This window comes from Colletotrichum truncatum, assembly GCF_014235925.2.
Source record: "Colletotrichum truncatum strain CMES1059 chromosome Unknown Contig_0004, whole genome shotgun sequence".
Classification (NCBI taxonomy): Eukaryota; Fungi; Ascomycota; class Sordariomycetes; order Glomerellales; family Glomerellaceae; genus Colletotrichum; species Colletotrichum truncatum.
In genome coordinates, this window is record NW_027222401.1 from 2,093,502 (window position 1) to 2,112,819 (window position 19,318).

The 19,318-nt window shown below is 50.2% G+C and overlaps 9 protein-coding genes across 9 annotated transcripts; 4 read left to right on the forward strand and 5 right to left on the reverse strand.

Annotated features, from left to right (window-relative positions):
- Positions 1–375: 375 nt before the first annotated feature.
- CTRU02_207363 (fungal specific transcription factor) lies at positions 376–2,798 on the reverse strand (the record flags this gene model as incomplete). The annotated part of the gene is made up of 4 exons (XM_036719248.2): positions 376–780; positions 840–1,128; positions 1,185–1,605; positions 1,682–2,798. The coding sequence occupies 4 exons, from the start codon at positions 2,796–2,798 to the stop codon at positions 376–378; spliced, it is 2,232 nt and encodes a 743-aa protein (XP_036588955.2).
- Positions 2,799–3,563: 765 nt separating this feature from the next.
- CTRU02_207364 (uncharacterized protein) lies at positions 3,564–3,938 on the forward strand (the record flags this gene model as incomplete). The annotated part of the gene is made up of 2 exons (XM_036719247.1): positions 3,564–3,819; positions 3,886–3,938. 2 exons carry the CDS (start codon positions 3,564–3,566, stop codon positions 3,936–3,938), a joined length of 309 nt encoding a protein of 102 aa, XP_036588954.1.
- A 2,217-nt stretch (positions 3,939–6,155) lies between these two features.
- On the reverse strand, positions 6,156–6,386 carry CTRU02_207365 (uncharacterized protein; the record flags this gene model as incomplete). Its single annotated transcript, XM_036719246.1, has 1 exon — positions 6,156–6,386. One exon carries the CDS (start codon positions 6,384–6,386, stop codon positions 6,156–6,158), a length of 231 nt encoding a protein of 76 aa, XP_036588953.1.
- Positions 6,387–7,693: 1,307 nt separating this feature from the next.
- On the forward strand, positions 7,694–8,207 carry CTRU02_207366 (uncharacterized protein; the record flags this gene model as incomplete). Its single annotated transcript, XM_036719245.1, has 2 exons — positions 7,694–7,788; positions 7,844–8,207. 2 exons carry the CDS (start codon positions 7,694–7,696, stop codon positions 8,205–8,207), a joined length of 459 nt encoding a protein of 152 aa, XP_036588952.1.
- A 2,425-nt stretch (positions 8,208–10,632) lies between these two features.
- Positions 10,633–11,957, forward strand: CTRU02_207367 (uncharacterized protein; the record flags this gene model as incomplete). Its single annotated transcript, XM_070204876.1, has 2 exons — positions 10,633–11,472; positions 11,526–11,957. 2 exons carry the CDS (start codon positions 10,633–10,635, stop codon positions 11,955–11,957), a joined length of 1,272 nt encoding a protein of 423 aa, XP_070061409.1.
- Positions 11,958–12,256: 299 nt separating this feature from the next.
- On the reverse strand, positions 12,257–14,620 carry CTRU02_207368 (zn 2cys6 transcription factor; the record flags this gene model as incomplete). Its single annotated transcript, XM_036719243.1, has 5 exons — positions 12,257–13,044; positions 13,099–13,610; positions 13,659–14,216; positions 14,310–14,381; positions 14,487–14,620. The coding sequence occupies 5 exons, from the start codon at positions 14,618–14,620 to the stop codon at positions 12,257–12,259; spliced, it is 2,064 nt and encodes a 687-aa protein (XP_036588950.1).
- A 1,118-nt stretch (positions 14,621–15,738) lies between these two features.
- Positions 15,739–17,121, reverse strand: CTRU02_207369 (uncharacterized protein; the record flags this gene model as incomplete). The annotated part of the gene is made up of 2 exons (XM_036719242.1): positions 15,739–16,122; positions 16,174–17,121. The coding sequence occupies 2 exons, from the start codon at positions 17,119–17,121 to the stop codon at positions 15,739–15,741; spliced, it is 1,332 nt and encodes a 443-aa protein (XP_036588949.1).
- Positions 17,122–17,504: 383 nt separating this feature from the next.
- On the forward strand, positions 17,505–17,875 carry CTRU02_207370 (splicing factor 3B subunit 10; the record flags this gene model as incomplete). Its single annotated transcript, XM_070204877.1, has 3 exons — positions 17,505–17,507; positions 17,562–17,768; positions 17,831–17,875. The coding sequence occupies 3 exons, from the start codon at positions 17,505–17,507 to the stop codon at positions 17,873–17,875; spliced, it is 255 nt and encodes an 84-aa protein (XP_070061410.1).
- Positions 17,876–18,117: 242 nt separating this feature from the next.
- Positions 18,118–19,200, reverse strand: CTRU02_207371 (MAGE family protein; the record flags this gene model as incomplete). The annotated part of the gene is made up of 4 exons (XM_070204878.1): positions 18,118–18,679; positions 18,719–18,854; positions 18,906–19,119; positions 19,171–19,200. The coding sequence occupies 4 exons, from the start codon at positions 19,198–19,200 to the stop codon at positions 18,118–18,120; spliced, it is 942 nt and encodes a 313-aa protein (XP_070061411.1).
- Between the last annotated feature and the right edge of the window lie 118 nt (positions 19,201–19,318).

Sequence of the window (19,318 nt, forward strand, 5' to 3'; positions counted from 1 at the left end):
CTTTTTGTATACCAAGTGTACATCATATTGCATCGTTCCCAGACTGAAGTCATTCTTCTTAAAACCGATCAATTAATATGTGTATGCTGGCCTATTCGTACTGTGCTCGTTTATGATGGGTATCTAAAAGTTGATGGCTAACAAGAACACCGCGAATTTGTAGTGGGTCGGACGTGACTGATATTTTCGAAATGGCATACAACGCCGGTTGACTCATTGCCGAAACCGGGCGCTAGTCAATGCCAACATGAAAAGCTGCCGACGGCCCACGGATGTCATTCATGAAGGGCGCAGCCCATGACAAGACACCCTGGATGGTCATGCCGAAATCGCATCGCCGAGTGTTTTCTCCCCTGGCTGCCTGTTCTAGCGCCATCAAGACTGCTGGGTCAAACCCACCTCCGGCCGTAGCCAGTCAAAGGTATCAAGCAGGTCGAAATTGAAGTCCAACTGCGTGGAAAAGTCCCAGTCCATGGCATCCAAGCCGGCGGGAAGAGTGACTCCGCCGTCTGCCGAGGCAGAGGCACCCGCTGCGGCGGCCGCTGAGTTGTTCAGGGCCTGGTCGAGGACATGCTGAATGACAACCTTGCAGCCGGCGCAAAGGTCACCGTTGGGAGCAGTCGGGCTGACCCAATCCAGGAAGCCGACAAGCAGGCTGAGCTTCTGGATGATGCTGGAGCGGGTCACCTTGGGGTTCTGTGGATGGTTGCCGCCGTGGAGGGTGGGTTTAAGCAGTTCAAGGCAGAGTATGCCACCTCCTGGCGCAGCGTATGCCATTACCTGGCCATGTTAATGTCCCCAGATGAGTCAATCGGGTAGTAATAGGCGATGGTACGTACCAGCCATTCAAAATCACCGTTCATAACCGATAGGCGATCCATATTTGTCCAGAACATGAGGGTTTTGGAGACCATTTCGTAGCTTACTGCCAACAATGTACCGTCATCGTGACCCCGTCGTGCGAGGAGACGCTCGATGAAGAACATGTTTTGAAGGTGTTCCAGGTGGACGACCAGACGGACATATAAGACAGAAACCTCGAGCTTTCTGTCCTGTATGTTTTCATCCTTGAACATGAGGATCTCTGGAAGACTAGCAATGGTTTTGAGCTGCCTTTCCTTGATGTCCCTAAAGTGAGTTCGTTAGCAGGTGTGTACATGTTGGGAGCATATTTCTGTTCCTACAATAGCGTTTCAACCGGAGTCACCGGCCCGTGGCCGAGTGCAATTTCGAATAACTCATCTCGAATGTGAGCCAGCATTACCCGGGCCCGGACGATAGTGGAAGAATAGAGGCCACCTTCGGTGTTCCACCCGTTCTCATCAAGATTGGCCACATGCCGGGCAAGTGTGGCCTTGTCTGAAAGGAGATACTCGTCCTTTAGGTCCAAGGGGGGCGGCGTTCGCGCGTATCTGCGGCTGATCATAGGAGGCCTGCCAGAGAAAGATGCTAATACCTTGTCCATGTAGAAGACATAGGAGAACGTTTTGCGTTTAATCTCGGTGCCAATGTTCGGCACATACGGCTCTGAGCTCACTTCGTCGTGAAACCCGAGAAACGTTGATAATGCCACCGTTTCGGAATGCAATTGCCAGCATGCAAAACCTGGTCGAGTGGCGGTAAGTATCAGTTCGTCCTAGCCCCCTTTATTCCAAGCCATAAGAGCACGGGGGCCACTTACTTGCATCACCGGAAAACAATGACTCGATGATTGTCCGCTTGGAAGTCATGAAAAGGAGCAGCGTATTGCCCCCGCTGCCAGCGGCCTTTGTCAGTTCCATGCAGGCGCAGATGCAATACCGATATCCCAACACGACCTTGGTTCCCTCATCCAGGGATGAGAATTGCGTGCCCACGTCTGGCCGGTAGGGCCCGAGATATCTGGCCGCCAACTCCCAGTAGACAAACAACACACCAAAAGATTCCCATCGTAGGTTCGGGCCGAGCAGCTGTGCCACCCACTTCTCAGCATCAGTCTCTTCATCATTCACGCATTTGGCTGTGTTGGCACATATTGTTCGCGCAAGAGGCTCCAGTTCGCTGTCACTGGCGGGATTGGCGCTGTCGAAGTGGCGGGGAAAGGTCTCGTAGAGAGATTCAAGAATCTGCCGGGCCACGGGCCGGATCCAGCCATCACTCGGGTTCACATGGCTATCGAACAGCTTCAGACCGGTTTCGCGATCTGGGACATGACGGAGGACAGTCAGACATGTCTCCAGAGCCTGAGGCGTGAGGGGCGGAGAACATTCTAAACCGCAATAATTAGTAGTACCGATCTCACCGATGGGTGCCGCTCCGGAGGGCTGAAGTCGTTTGAGGCTATGCCGAGTCTCCTCATAGATGCCGCAAAAAGACGTAAAGCCCAGGTAGCCGATGCCGAGCACGCTCGGAGTTGCGCCCACTGACTCCGGGCTGGTGGGGTGGCTTGCAGATACGGATGTGGGCTGACGGCCTGTTGTTGCGCTTGACGGTGTTGTAGTTGGTGAGGCTGTTATTGGTGCTCTCGCTGTTGATCCAGATGGATGGCCTGGAAGTGAAGGAAGAAAGGAGAGCGTCAAAGGCAAGGAAGGCGCTCTAGATTCTCTGGCTCTCCGATGCTCTCTCAGTCTGTTGGGTCTAGGAGTCTCTCGGACTGGAGTGCTATTGACGATATATTCGCACAATTCTGGATTCTTCGACTTCTTGCATCTGTTACATATGGGTTGCGTGTGATCGCATGCAACTTTGCGTTTGCGACATGGTTCACAAGCCTGAGCCCGTCCGTTCTTGCGGAATAATCGCGGTTCGGTTGACTCCATGGCGCAACCAATGGCCCCAGTCTTGAGCCGAGTTAAATATAGCCGATTCTGGATAAAGGGGTTTATGTTAATATCTAGGAGTTGTGTTTCAAGCCGACAGCTCAGCAGTGGATGTTCGTAAAACGAAACATCACGATTGCACTCGGCTTGCGGTTTTCTTTGATGTCTTCGGCTTCGGCTCAGCGCCATTCCGAAGCCGCTCCCCCACCCGATCCTCCACAGGCGCCTGTCTTAGTAATTCAAAGTCTGAGTTCGAGACCGTCTAACCCCAATCGACTGGCCGAAAATCACTTTTTTACAAGGGGCCTACAGGGCTGACCTGCCAAGTTCCAGTGAAGTATGATTTCTGACTCTAGTCATGATTGGCCAATGTATCCAGTGGCTGCAGTTGGACTGCATTTAGGAATCCACATCGGCATCGATACCCCCGTCTGACCTTCATCAGAGCGACACGCTAACACGGCAGACCAGCTCCATCGTGCATCTTTTCAGTCACTTCACGACATGCGCCCTTCGATATGATGCCATGTGTAGGTCGGATCTAGCTTGCTTGTACCTTGCGGCCTGTGAGTCAATATGGTACTTTGGGTTGGCACCCCCGTTCGCATTATAAATTCAAAATCAGGCTGCAAGTTGTATAAAGGCCGGCCAAGCCCTCCTTCTATATCCCAGATTGAAAAGACGTCAGTGAATCAAACAAGCATAAACATTAGTCTGCTATCTTCAAAACTACTTTTATCCACCTGAAATTTTTAAACAGTTCACATGAGTTCCACCGAAACCCAATACCTCAAAGCCATCCTCCGTGACGCCACTACAAGCACAATGTCCGGCAACTACTACGAGTCAGCCATGGTGATCCCAGGCATGCACGCTTCGGCCATGCCTCGTCGCCCTACCCAGCCAGCTCAAGCCTCAAGGTCAAATGCTGCAGCAATGGCTTCGGAAGTAACGCTCGTTGACAAGGACGGTGTTCCCGTTCTGTCCAAAGAGAAGACAGATGCCGACAGTGTTGCTAAGGGTAAGTTGACAGAATGTTGACACAGCCTTAATCTGCCTACAATCCCGCTGACTTGTATGTCCACAGAATCGTCGCCATCTCGCAAAGGATTTCTCAAGCGCATCTTGAAGAAGGCCTAAATGAACACTGTCGACATGATACCCTATTTTTTATTGTTATTATTTAAACCGGCCATAAATATCCCCTTCGAGAAATGCTCATGTCTCCGGCGGTTTGGGTGTCAGCATCTTAATGATCCAGCTGACTGCTTACGACAACGCCTCGTCACCCAATGTTGCATGCACATGCGTGTAAGCATGCAACATAACTGGTCTCCTACTTCGGCCCAGACACTGGCCGCCTTTCACCGAACAGTGTTTACGCTCGGCTCGGTCGACCTGCTTGAGCTGGCTGCTTCGGAAGCTGTTCGGCCTATTCTTCTCTGAAGCAAGAACCTGAACTTTTTTTTTTCTATTGGATGGATCTCTCTTTAGATCTTCGGGACCTCGAAAAAACTCGACAATTGTGTGATCCCGATGATTGATTCTTTCGGTAATTCAGGCGCAACCTTTCGCGGCTCATTAACCTGGCTCATGGCAGCTGAGTACTTCACCCGCGTCGTTAAGGCCTGTTATGAAGCACGCACTTTTTTGGGGGCCTGATGGTATACGCTCATACAGGCTAATTCCTTCTACATTTCGTTGCGGTCACTTGGCTCATGGTCAACAGTGGCATCGGGAGATACCGAGATGGTGTACAACCCTTAGCCGACCATGACTATCACGACCGGAAAGGGGCTTAGAACTGGACACATCTACTGAATGGACTTGGAAGTCCATAGTTATGAAACACTATCTCTGAGGATTGGCTTAACTTTGGAAGATTAGTTTTAATGAATAGAATGACTCTCAAACTGTTTGACGAATACGACTGTTGTAGCGGTCCTCATGATGTATCACTGTGTTCCCTTTTTTCAACGCCATGTCATTATTTGTTTAAACACCATCTCAGCTCAGCAACGCTGCGAACTGGGCTTGGTACATCAACTTTTCTGAACTGGACACTAGACATGGCTAGATAAGCTGATTTCCTTCCTAGCTAAGTGCTAACCATCGAAGGAAGTGGATTGAACTGTTCAAAACAGCTGATAAAATTTCTGCGTTGATGGTCACGGCTTTTAGGTGCATGCTGGCAACAGGGCCGGAGAACATGCCCTTTGGTGAGAGAGCTATTGTGCCACCTGGAGTACCATCATCTGCCCACGACCTGGGTGCAGCTCACATTGAACCTGCTGTCATTGGCCTTCGTATTTCAATCTTAGACAACTGCTAGTAGTTTCCAGCAAATAGCCTGGAGAATGTACTCTAACAATGTGCTCGCGGAGAATTAAGAATACGGTCGTATCGCCGCAGCGTTACAAGAACCCAATATTTCTTCAATGGCTTGAAGGGGTATGGAGACATCGACCAGCCAAAAGGCCTTCCTTTTCATTTTTTTCCTTCTTTTTATTTTTATTTTTCATTTCAACTACTGGCGAGGCATCATGCTCTCGTCAGGCTGGGGGCTCAGTTAGTCTTTGAAAAAGTTTAGCGCTGCTGATTAGTGTTTCCGAAGCAATTTGCGAATGATTTGTGACAAGGAAATTTTTTTTATTTTAAACATTCTTCTTCGACAGCTAAGAACCACCCGTACTGAACGGATAGCAAAGGCTTTGAGGCCAAAGACCAGAAAACGTTCTCCTCGAGCCGAGAAAAGTCTCGGATAAATGTGGATCACCTGGTGTCAAAAGAACAGGGAAGAAAACCGGAAGCGGGTCTCTGTTGACTATAGTTTTCAATAAGTGGCACCTACGACGTAGTAAATTGAACGACATTTCAAGCCACTGCATAAACATACGACTTACATTTGGACTGAGAGTCGAAGTGACATGATGATGCAAGCTAGTGGGAACTACCTGTTGTTTTCACATAAGAAATAACCTGTTTATCTACAAGAGTGGATCTACCATTCAGTTGAACCCAGTGGCGGAAACCTGGAAAGGCCATATATGTTGATGGACAACTAATACCGCCTTGATTCACCAGTTCACTTATATTCTTTGCCAATACCAGGTGTTTGTATCAGCGAGTTGAATTTGGTTTAAGGAGTGGCTCATGTAAGTGATAAAATATATATAATGAGTGTGTTTTGAGAATCGTTCATCAAGACCACCGCTTGACCTTAGTTCGTCCCCCCTTGAACCCTTTTGCTAGGCTTCCTGCGTTTCTCTCTACCAATCCCATCTTGAGTTCCAAAACATTCCGAACCTTCTCCAGCGGTCCGGGTCTTGAATAGGCCGAAACATGTGTAGAAGAGGCTTAATGTTCGTCGTCGCAGTGGTAAGCAGTGCCGCCAGGGCAAGTCTCGCCGTGGGAGTGGCAGTTGGCGCTGTTAGGAATAATGCCCGAGAAGCAGCAAAATTCGCAAACGTCGATAGGCCCGCCGCAGTTTGTGGGAGGTATGCAATCGCGCTCCTTCAAAGCAGGAGGGAGAGACGGCATGGCCAATGCCATGGGGAGGAGGGCAAGGAGGATCTTGAATGAGACCATTTTGACTTGAGACAGGAGGATGTTGTGATTGTTGTGATAGATGTTGTGCTACTTTGATTCAAAACTAGAGACGCAAGACATGATATTTATACTTCAAATCTAGGAGCTGATGACTGAGGATTCTCTCCTTTTCTCCATCTCGTACGGTGTAAACTCACTGGACGTTACTAGGCTTTAGCTGCCTTAGTTCGTGAAGCTATCCCTGCATAATTTCATCCTTCAATGCTACGAAACATCGCAAGATACCTCTATGGTGGCTCATTTTCTGCTCTAGTAGATGGGAAGTTCAATTAGAGGTATCGTAGAAAGCTATGGTAAAGGAGATAAAACGCAATTGTACAGAAGATCCGCTTTTCAAGCATAAGCTTATTAGTGGTCCAGAGACCACGTGGAACGTTTATCATACCCGCAGTATGAAATAGAACCTTGATTACAACCTTCCAAAATAGGAAAGATGGGATGATGAAAATGAACGGCTGCTGTTCAGTTTCAACCGAGGCTGGAGCAATAAGCAATCGACATCTCTGCGAGCCGCAGAGGTTCCTGCTGTGCCAAGATGCATTGTTCTCTTTTTGAAGTGAGAAGGCTCGGTTAAACACGAGTCTAAGGCTTTTTGATAGGGCCAAGCTACCATCGATCGTTACCAGATGCTGAAGGTGGTGAAAAAAACGCCACGATGACCCGGATGAGTTCGGTCTCATTTTCCGGATCTGGGACCACGACCTCGCAGCTCCCAACAGCCCACCTTCTTGGCGTGGGATGGCACACTTAGACATGAAGAGCTGCTGAGAATTTTTCGTACCAACTGAAGTGATATATGTCTCGAAGTGCATGAAAAGTCTGACGATAGGCTGGTAGCTTGGGCTTGGCACATGAGAGTACCCCTGGAGCCATCCGGGTCCTCGACAAAGTCCAACCTCAAATCACCAATATTGACCCGTCAGCTGCAGGATATACTCACTGTAGGGATCTTGAAGTGATGGCAGGATTTGCTGATGGTATGAATGTGAAATAGTCTTGTCACCTGTCATCACCCACCTCCCGGGGTTAGCAAGGGCGGTTGGAATGGCGTCGTACTATACGCAAAGAAGCAGGCAGGTTGGACGATAGACCAGGGCTAGGTCAGAAATGTGGCAATAGAACAAGGAAAGCTCATTGTATTCTGGTTTATCGAAGCCTTCAGGTGACTTAGAAAGCAAGAGAAGAAGGAAAGAAGGCTGGGTATAAAGCACACGCCTCGGTTGCTATTGTCTTTCAATCTTCTTCTCTCACGTAGTCAATCTAGCTTCAAGTCAATAATACTAGCTATGGCAGTGATCCAGGCTCTCTTTTTTGCCGGCCTTGCGGCCGCTTTGCCTCAGGGCGGATCTATTCCTCCATCACCCACTGGCGCCGACTGCTCGTGAGCTTCGATCCATCGAGAGATACCTTTAACTTACAAGCTAACAATTCCAAAGCTTCCATGTGGACCATTGGGATTGTGCTACACCGTGTGCCACTCGAACAAGCACTCAACTCCAGGTTGCAGCTACCATCACCAACCTGCCTGAGTTTATGGACTCGATGAATGCCCGGTACTCTACCTCGGGCGTCTCATTTTCTGGAACTCGTGTAGTGGTCCACACTTCTCTTTATAGCTTCCCAGGCGGCAGTTTCACTGGCTACGGCGTGTATGACTCCAATGCACTCCGCAGCGCTGGATACAGCATTGTGACGTCGCTCTCCGTCTTTACTACCTGTCCGACGGCTACACCAACGCTCCCGCCTTCGCCTACTGGCTCGCTATGCAGCCCCCACGGAGATCACTTTAAGTCTTTCTGAGCCTTGTAACATGTGTCTATGATACTAACTTTGGTACAGGGCACTGTGAGCCAACGGGGACACCTTCGGTGGGTGTGACCACCACTTTGTCAACGCCAGTTCTTCCTCCTTCGCCTACTGGCTCTCTATGCAGCCCTCATGGAGATCACTTTAAGTCATTCCAGGTCTTTATCGAGCTAACATAGACTAACCGTATAACAGGGCACTGCGAACCGACCAAACCACCAGCCGCGACGGTGAGCCCAACGACTCGCAACGGCGATACTGGAGTTAGTACGTCGGCTCCTGCCCCAGCAGAAACCTGTACGCCTCATTTAGATCACTGGCACTGCCCTCCTGGAGTCGAAGAGCCATCTACGCCTCCTGGAAATCCCCCCAAGCCAACCAGTCTTGCTCCCCCAGCGACATGTAGTGCACACGGCGACCATTGTGAGACATCCTCAAACTTCTTGAAGGGTTCATACTAATAGTAACTTACCAGGGCATTGTCCTCCGGGAGTTTCTGAGCCAACTACACCCCCCGGGACTGTTCCAACGCCGACAGGCCATGCAGACGATGAGCCAAACACTACGACTGGTCCTGCTGCATCAGCCAGCTGCGTGGCACATGATGATCACTGAAAGTACTTAATACCATTCTTGAAGTATGAATTCTAACGGAATGTTTTAGGGCACTGTCCTCCTGGAGTTGAAGAGCCGTCTACGCCTCCCGGAAACCCCTCCAAGCCAACCGGTCTTGATGCCTCGGCTCCTGCCCCAGAAGCAACCTGTACTCCTCATTTGGATCACTGGCATTGCCCTCCTGGAGTTGAAGAGCCGTCTACGCCTCCCGGAAACCCTCCCCAGCCAACTAGTCTTGCTCCTCCAGCGACATGCAGCGCACATGGTGACCATTGTGAGACATCCTCAAACTTCTTGAAGGGTTCATACTAATAGTGATTTATCAGGGCATTGTCCTCCGGGAGTTTCTGAGCCAACTACACCCCCTGGTGGTGCACCGGCGCCATCAGCCCGTCCTACTGGATCTCACGACCACGACCACGATGACGACGACCACGGATGTGTTCCTCATGACTCGCATTGGCATTGCCCTGATGGAGTTTCGCCCCCTTCAACACCTCCTGGTGGCGCGTCATCTCCGTCATCGTCAAGCCGCCGGGCGGGAGCCGGAGCTGATGATCACGCAAACACAAACAAGCCCACGAACCCAGCTCAAGACAGTACCCTTACCTCGGTCAACAGATCCCCAACGAGAACCTCACCAGTCGTTGTCGTTACGGGTGGCGCTGGTAACATCGGTGCCCCTGGACCCTACGCTCTAGGATCTCTGGTCCTTCCTCTTTTCTTCGGCTTTTTCAGATAGTATGCTCTCATCTGTTTGCTCTGGCTACCGAGAACTTGCCGTATGCCTTCAGGCATTTTGAGAATTAGACCCCAGCTTGCTATTTTGCCGTATGCCAGGGTGTAACTTTGACAAGACGGCAAGGCTGGTCAAATGTAGCTTTGTAAATAAAGTCCTAAGGACGCCTACATTTCAGTTCGTTATCCAGGCAACTGCCCCATAACTGGTTAATTTTTAATTGCTCCAAGATGCTAAAAGGGGTTTTGTGTTGTGTTAGGCTACGTTTCTTCCAAGTGAAAAAATCCAAAAGTGCAGAGGGGTCGTTCTGCTCCATGACGGATCCATTACAAACAATGTAAACATCAAGATGCGTCATGGCTTCATGATATCAGGTAAATAACCACTCATTACCTTTATGACTTCCTAAGATGTCGATTTTCTCCTGTCAAACTTGTTTTACAGCTATTTACAGTACGGTGTGCGTCGTAATATTTGGTTCCCTATCACCATTGGTAAAGCAGGCAGCAAAGTGTGCATGATGAGAGAGAGACGCTATACCGGTAATAGCTTATGGTTGGGACTGAGTCGAAGAATACATAGTGAGGGTGATGCCACTTCTATAAAGTGACGGTTTTCCAAATGGGGGAGTGATTTTGTTGTCTCCATGTCGATTTATCTAAGAAAGAAGATGAAATCCGCTGGAAGGAGCCCAGAGCCTGTCTGTTCGTTTCCTTCTAGTTTCTTCTTTTACTTGCGGTCGGTGAAAGGCCCGAGGTTCTCTGATTTTTGTTTTTCTTTTAATGCTAAAGGGGATCAAATTCACCGCTGAACCTCACACAAAAGGCCAGCAAGACGAATTTATCAAGAGCCTGCCCTCTCTTCTATCCCATTCTACCAGCTGTTTTTCTGAAAGCCTAACACCTTCTTTCCACCTTCGCTTTCGATCTACACACAAGGAATTCTTATACCTCAGGAGTTACAGATGTTAGAGACAGGACTTGCCTTATCTAGCAACCCCATCGGATAACATGGAGAAAGTCCTCCTGTGCCTATCCACGACCACAATCGCCTCACTTCAGCAAAATGCATCTCGACATTCCCATTGGGTGGAATAACAGGGTGGCTTCCCTCATCTACGATATTCTTATAAAGTACAGCTTTGGAAAGTCCAACTTATGGGTAAAACTAGCTGTCTCAGCGGGACAGAATGGCTTAACCGATCTTTTAGTTTTCACTGGCCAGCCGCGGAAGCTGTATTATGATGCGGAACGTAATGTCAAGTACTGCTATCTCGGCTCTCGTGTCTTTCCCAACGGAAGCCGCGACGGCTTCAAGTGTACCCTTCCACTTGCTGATTTTGATGACGTCGACTACGTGGTTCCCGTCTTTGAGATCACATGCGACCCCAACGGGTCGCACCCAACACCGTACATTTGCGTTCCAGAGGTCGGCCCTTACGATAACTGGACCCAAGCCAATCGCCTCGCGCTCAGACTCGACTACAAGAAGAATGATGAAATATGCGGACGATACCAGCACGCACACGACCACACATTTCCATACTTTGGCCTTGGATATTCTGAACACAATAAGCATTTGAATGAACCTTGGGCTCAGGTCATGGCCTGGATAGCAGCGCTGACCAATTTTGACTGGGCGGAGCGTACCTGGTTCCAACATTGGGCTCTGACACCTTATACTGTGACCATCGAGTTCATGCGGCCATCCGAGCTTCACGAGGCATTGATCGTCACTAACCCTGGACCCAAGAAGATTGAGGAGCCACCCAAACTCGTCGACCCGGAGGGCAGTATCGATGCGTTGAACAAGCTCTACGGAATGAAGCACCGAGAAATAACGGTCAACTACTGGTCCCCTAGGCTATTGTCCAGCGGTAGGACTTCCTGCGATTCTTGCTACATTGTAGGTAGACCACTAGTTCCTCGAACAGCGTTTTGACTAACAAGGTGCCGAAGTCAGTGAACAACCCCTCGACTCTGCATTGCCAGCCGTCATGCAGAACATGCACTCCGAAGCAAGTTGCCGTTCACAACAGCCGCAAGCTCGTGTGGACCTGCGAGTTCTGTATGTCGCTCGGACGGGTTTGTACATTTACCCCGGAGGGTTACCTAGACAAGCATCTCGAGAGCCTCACCTCCCTGGCGTATGTCAAGGTTCCGATGAGTCACCTTGATATCCTGGCCAACGAGAAGCATGTTGCACGACTCCTCCTTGACGGAGCCAAGATAAAAGAGTTTGGCAAGCCTATCAACATGGTGGATTCGGGATTACATACACGAAGGACAGACTTGAATATGATGGGTACTAAGAGGACGATCGTTGGTGCTCAAGACTGCCATAATACCAGAAGTGGCATGGCCATTGATAGTCTGAGGTTTAGAGAATAATACAAAGAATGCATGAGTATTTTGTTGATTTGTGATTGTTGATAATCCCTAAACAGCCTGTTGCACCGTATTCTATTGCTTTGCTTTGGTAGCCCAATAACCACCCAACCCCAAGGAAAACAAGGTCGCGATACAGACACGATATCCCAACACCGTACCATTTGAACGGATTATCCGTTCCTTTCTATTCCGTAGATAGTCAGAACCCCGCCATGACAAGTCCGTCTTGTCTTTAAATACTTTTTCATCCATGTTGCCCATCTTTTACTGCACACTTGGCCAGTTTGAACACCCAAACTTCAACCACTCCCGGTAGGAGAAGGGCCCAAGGTTGCTTGGAACGATGGATCCAACTGCAAAGAATCGGACCCCTGACCCATGTCAAACCCATTCTGCCCTTGGGACGGATCCCCGACAGGCCCATCCGGCCAGCTCATGGTCATCGTGGCCCACAAGTCATGATACACAGGCTGGCCGTTCACCATGGTAGTAGCGCCGGTTGGCATTGTTGGGACCAGGCCATGCGGGCCGGTACGATTCAGGCTTTGATCCCACACCGGAAAGTACTGTTCCAAACTACCGTCGATCATAGGGCATCCGCGGACGTCTTTCGACAGCTTGTTCACCGGCACCTCGGCGTTGGCCACACGGGCCTCGTACTTGCGCTTAATGACCCCGAACACGACTTTGCTGGCTGATAGGGTGTCCATGTTCTTTGCTGAAGGCGTCAGCTCCTCGTGGTTGGTCGACAGGCGAGATAGGTAAGATTCGAACTGCAACTGCTCGCGCGCGCGCGCATGGTCCCATTCAGGGCATTGTGGCAGCGGAAAGGAAAGACGGATAGCGATGATGGTAGTTTGAATGAAACGGCCCCAGTCCACCGAGGCGAATGAAATGAACGCGGCTTTATCGAGCGTGAGGATGAAGTCGAAGAAGCTACGGATGAGGGTGAGACACTTCTGGAGTCGGCTGGCAGGTATAGGCTGGCCGACGTCGCTGTCGCCCAACTTTGCCGTTGAGCGGGTTTGGAATATTGGGCCGGTGAGGAGATAAATTTCGGTGAAGAGGTTTGCGATGGTCATGGTATCTTGAGGTTTCAGCTGATGTGATTCTTGGAAGAAGGGGTGGGGAGGGAACGTACTGAGATCGCCGAGACTGCCAGGTATTCTACTCTGCCACTCCCTCAACTGACTATCGAGGCCCAGGGACATGAAGTGGACATGTTGCTTGGTTTGCTCGGAAGTCAACTTGACCTTGGCGAGCTCGGACGCCTCCTCAGTGACGTGCTGCAGGCGGACGAGCCATGCAAGGGTGTGGTCACCCCTGAGCGCGGAGCATCGCTCGAGGAGGTCGCAGCAGGTGCTGGTCCAGCTGGTGTATTCAAGTACCGCCATCTTTGCCCAACCGATCGCAAATCTGGCATCGGTCAGAGACGTCTTTCGGAAGTATTGTAGGAATGGTAGGACGTGCGCTGATGTCATGTAATAGCAGGACAGGTAAGCGCGAATGCCGTCCATCTGCTCCGGAGTAAGGACCGAGCCGGCCGTCACGCCCGGGAATGGCTCGGTGAGATCAAGGTCTTGAATGATCTCGGAGGCCATACGAACGTATTGGAAAGCCTGCTTGCTCTTCGGGCGGAGATGGAACGGATACCTTTGTTTGTTAGGGGTTTTGAGGTTTGACTAAAATGAGATTACATACCACGCTGTGTAGATGAGCAGGCCTTGGAGTAGTTCCAGAGTTCGTTCGCAGCCGGCAACAAACTTCAGACCCAAAACTTTTCGGAACTCTTCATCATAAAGGGTATGACCCTGTAATGCACTGGAGCCGGAAGCTGTGGATAAAATGGCAAGGAGAAGAAAGGGCTTGGTCTTTGAAAGTGACATGACAGTGGCATCTGGCGGTAGGGCAATGCATGGGAAGCTCTTCAGCATGCCGCGGAATGTTTGTAGCAGCTTCTCGGCAGAGTCTAGGTTGAACTGTGGCTTCATGCTGAAGCTAGATACAGAGACGCTGGGTCCTGAAGAGGGTGGCGACGATATGTTGGAATGCGAAGCGCTGCTGGAGTCACCAAACGCAAACATCATGTCAATGTCATCCAGCCCCGAATCGGGCGGCAGGAGCTCCTTGAGATACCGCTCATGACGTGCAGCAAGGCTTTCGACATCGTCTCCATCGTCCAGCTGAGGCATGTCAAAATCGATGCTGAATGTTTTAGATGGGCCTGGAGGGGGCGGCGGGGGAGGTGCGTCTTGGTTTCTGGGGTGGTATAAGTACGGAAGCGAAATCCCTTAGGGGTGACGGCAACGATAGGGTCACCATAAGATAGTAAGATGAGAGTAGGATACTTACAACTTGGACTGCCTTGGCCGGCGGGTCCTGGGGCCTGTCCGGAAAACACATTCCCTCTTGAAGTCAAGGCATCTGATTACCCGACGGCATGGTCAGTATTCATACCGACTTATACGCCGAAGCGACTCGGGAGGTAAGATTGCCTAGCCACAGTTGGCAGGCCAGACACACACGCACCTTCGACATATTCCAAGTTGAACACTTGCCTGACACTTGACCTTGGCAGCCCTGCAAGCTTCACAGGCGTTGGTGACCCTCTGTCGGGGGGTAGCGCTATTGTTTGCGCCATCAGCATCGATTTGGGTATCCATCTTGGGCAACAACAAAAGCGAGATAATGACGGGGGACTCGGATGTGTGGGCCGGCAGGTATGTAGCATGGGCAGAAATAGCGGAAAGAAGCTGGAGAAGTAAAGGCAAGCAAGTCGCCGGTTCCGGATTCTGTGGGAATTAAGAGCCGCTGTTCCTCGCTTGAACGACTGTGACCAAGTGCAGTTGTCGAAACAAAAGAGACTACGAGAGAATTTGAGATTATTCCTAGTCCGCTGAGGCTCGGCCAGCACCGAAACCGTTATGGGCTGATAGCGTTGAGTGTTGCAAGAGCGAATGATTTGAACCCAAAACTCCGCGCATCTAGGGTTCACAGCAGGCAACGATCAGTTGAGACATCGCGGAGACTGAACAATGGGGGGAAGAGGCCAGCCAATGATGGTCCGACACCTCTCGGATGTTGGCAATTGGTTAGAACCCTGAAAGGACCCGAACTACGCTAGTACCACTCCGCTATGTGGGCGGAGAAGCTCAGGGGTATTGGCCGTTGCGAGGCGGACTTGGGGGCCAAAACAAGCGGTGTTTGGCCTGGAACAGATTTCGAGGTTAAGTTCCGAACCTCTTCGGAGCTTATAGAAGCACCGATTATCTCATATCCGGAACTCTTTAAAGCTGTTTGACGACTACACACAAAGCCTGTGATGTAAGACCATCGATCCAGTCTACAGACACAGACACAGATTCTAGCTTGCCTATAAGAGGATGATTCGGCAACAAGGATGACCGCCAAGTCCTGCTGGATTCTCGCTTGTTTGATTAGGACCAAATACCTTCAACACACTAACCTCACCAGAATTGGAAACATATTCCAGCATCACGAGTTTATCTGCGCTATAATGATTTTGACTTTTTATAACCTCTGCTTCTAGAACTTGTCTTATCATTTTCAGTTTTGGTATCACGTCGCTAATACTAATGAGTCTTCTTCTTCGAGACCCGGAATACAAGTATTCCTCAAACACCCCAGTTTGATAGCTTCTTTCAGTGCAGACTACTACTGTAGGGGTTACACTAAAGCGGAATCTCATTGGAATAGACTGTTCCTTCTAGGTTGCTTATTCGGTTGAAGTTACGGGACTTGAGGCGGTGTGAAACCACGTTCAGTTTTGTATGTCCTTAATGTCGGGGTTATTGCCCCTGAAAATTCGCTCAAAGGCATCGTCAAGTCGCCATACGAACTTGGAAATGTCGTTGACATGGTACTTTGTCTTCTCATCGTTGTCGTAGATCAGGTGCTCGCTTTGTGTGTCGAGGTCGATCCCGAGGCCCTTCCAGTTGGGAATATGTACTCCCTCACGATGCGCTTGGAAATCTGAGCTTGCACATTGCGATGAACAGTATACTGTGCTTTGGCCCAGCTGCTCTGCGCACTCCTCGCAGATGACAGGTCCCTCTCCGTGGCCGCCCATATCTTCATCCTCGTCCTTCAGCTGGATACAGCCCTCACCAGCAGCACAACTGTGCGCGTTGTTAACGTGTTCGTCCTATTCGTTTGTCAGTCAGTCGTGCCGTGTAGGTTATGCAATGCAACTTACATATCCCTCCTCGTAGCATTTGTCCGAATCGAAAACCGTCCTCTTAGTAAGGCTCAATTCGGCAAAGATCAAGCAAGCCGGACATGCGATGACGTTCTCTGGCGATACCTTGCCCGAGCAAACGTTACATGGTGGGAGATCGTATAGCTCTTTATTGACCTGCGGACCTTGAGGAGGAGGTTGCTGTCGCTTCTGAGCTTTCAGAATCTTATCCTGCTCATGTGCCGCCTGCGCCCTCTTAAGCTCATTAAGCGTCCGCTTGTGCCTGTCCGTGTTGCCCGCAGCCTGCGATCTAGCCGGTCTGTCGGCATCCATGGCGGCCATTACGTCTTCAATAGCAGCACCAGACTGCAGCTTCTCGACGTATTTTTTGCATGATTCCGGGATCTCACCCGTCTTCGGGTCCCGAAAGAAGACATCTATGAGAATGTCGGCTTCTTTCTCTTTGGTTAAGTCGTCAAACTTCGGGGCTATGTCATCTAATTTTGGCGGGTTATCGACACCCTTGTTGACAGCCTTGCGGATATCCTCTATGAGAACAGCTATAGGCTTCTCCGGGTCTTCTAACGCGGCTTGGAAGTTCTCCTTGCCCATTGAAGCCTCAGCAGCACGCCCTGCCGCTGTCTTTGGCAGGGTTTCACGGTAATGCTTTGCCTTTTCTTGGTCGATTCGGGCTTCGATGGCTTTGAGGTCTTCCGTAAAGTCTTTGAGCTTAGTGAAAAGACCGTCGAGGTCGCTCAAGAAGGCGGCATTGTTTGAGAACCACTCATCCTTGGAATCAATGTATCTGCTTCTCATCGTCTCCACAACCTCACCGTAGCATTCTTTACAATGCGCAACGTGAGGCTTTCCATGGTCCTGGGCACATTTACTTTTGATCTTTTCGATTGACTCGGCTTCTTTTTGCTGCCTCCTCCGTTTATCCTGCAACGACTTTTGCTTGCTCATGGTGAGTGTTGTTGACGGGGCGACGGTAGGGCTGTGAAGTGATTGATACTAATGCTTCTGACTGATCCCCTGATTATCGATAGGTTCTGATACAAATAAATCCACAAGCGATGTAACAGCTGAGGGTATTCAATATGCTGTGAATCGATATGTCAACTGACATTCAAGAGTTGTTAAAGCCAAACTGAGTGCAAGAGGTCTGTGGTCAAGGAAAAGGATCCACCAAGACGAGGTACGTACAGCACCCCATGGTTCGGTGAAGCTCTGCCGAAGTTTAGCCGGCGCATCCCATGCCCGGTCAGCGCCTTTCATCTGTTCAAGATTCTGACCCCCAAAACATTGTGACAACAGCATAGATTTGTCATACAGCAACCATTGACAAAATGGCAAGTTGAGATCCCTTCTATGGAGATTTTTAATTCTAATGATGAATTTGATAGGCCGACAAACTCCGCACTCAGCAAGAACTCGAACGCCTGCAGGCCAAGTATGTTGGCACTGGGCACCCCGACACGACAAGTTGGGAGTGGAAGACCAACATTTACCGCGACACATACTCATCCATTGCCGGCCACCCCCCGATGCTCTCTTATATGGCTTTGGCGGAAAATGAGCCCACGCATCTTCTCAGAGCGAGGCTGATCCGGGTCTGTCTGCACTGCGATTACCACGCCTTACGTCAAGGGAATTTTCGCTAACCTGCTTCTAGAAAATGATGCAACCTGCTGGCCCGCCGCCGGTACGCGAGGATTAGCGTCTGAGATGGTGACAATGGAACATCTGGAGGCCAAACAGGTTTAGGCACCGGCGTTGGGGGTTTGTTTTGGGGTCATAAAGGAGGGCATAGATACCCTTGATAATTCATTGCCAACAAGGGCAGTTCATACATGCATAAGCTGGTCTACTGCTTGCTCCCGGGTATCCATTGCAGCAAAACTCTGGCAGATCTAACGCCAATTACGCCCTATCAGCACATTCGACCCCCTTCACTCCATGTCAATGCGATGGCCCAGCCTCTGGAGCCTGCGACATATCCGCATCACCATCCTCGTCCTCAGCCGGTCGGATCCCCAGACTCGCCCCAATCTTCTTTTCCAAAGCGTCATCTGCTTGCTCGCCATACACCATGCGCACCATGCCCGCTACGCCATCGATGCCCACCTCTTCTTGGCCGCGCGGTCCCACCAACCACGTGATATCTTCGCTGCCGTCTTGTGCCTGTGTCGCCGAGTTCTTTTGCACTTTACGGACGACATAGCCCTGCGTTTGCATGCGCTTCAAAATGTCCTCCGTCTTTTCGGCGGCTACGTTAGTCTCGGCGTTAACCCGGTTGAGGTATCGCCGGAGCTTCTGCTCGGATAACTCGCCACCACTGAGCATGATTATGGATATGATCATAGAATAAAACCCAACATAGGCAGCTTCGGACTCGGCACTAGGTGCTTTCGAAGGAGCGAGGATTATAGAGGAGCGGTACTGCGTGGGGAGCGTCGTGGAGAGTACGAAAACGCCGGAGCTAGTTTTTGCCTGAGAGCCTGACTTTAATGCTGCATCGTATTAGTGATCCTCACGATACTATCAAGGATGTTTCCAACACCTACCCTGACGCTTTTCCGCCATTGTATATTTTTCCTTAACCGCTAGTTCACGCAGCTCCATGCCCCAGACTGTCCGAAGCTGCTGTTGCGCCAAATCGAAGACTTTCCTAAAAGCTCTCCCTTGCTCACCGAGAACTGAAGGAACTTGTCAGTTGTGGCCCAGGGAATTGGAGCATGAAACATCACCTCTCTCTTTGATACCATCTCGGCGGATAGGTGTCCGAGAGAATTCGCAGGCGAGGGCATAGCGTACCAACTTTTTCGCAAGTTGATCTTCTGCGCTGGTCTCGACGTCCATTGCACTATTCTCGTCTCCATGTTCATCGGCGTCTTCAGAATCTTCAGGGCTACGGCGCTGTCTACGATGAGGCACTTCTTCTTCTGATTCATCATCCTCGATCTAGTGGCTATCAGTCGTGGATCTTGCTGCCGAGGCTGTCGCGGGGCATACCGGTCTTCTGCGACGGTTCGAGGGAGGCATGGTAGCGTTTACAAGGGTTTGCCTAATAAGAAGAAGGCTCTCAAAGAAAGAAATATAACTATTTATCCCACAAGTTAGAAGGGCCGTTGAACATATAATGCCACTTCTACTTTTCGTT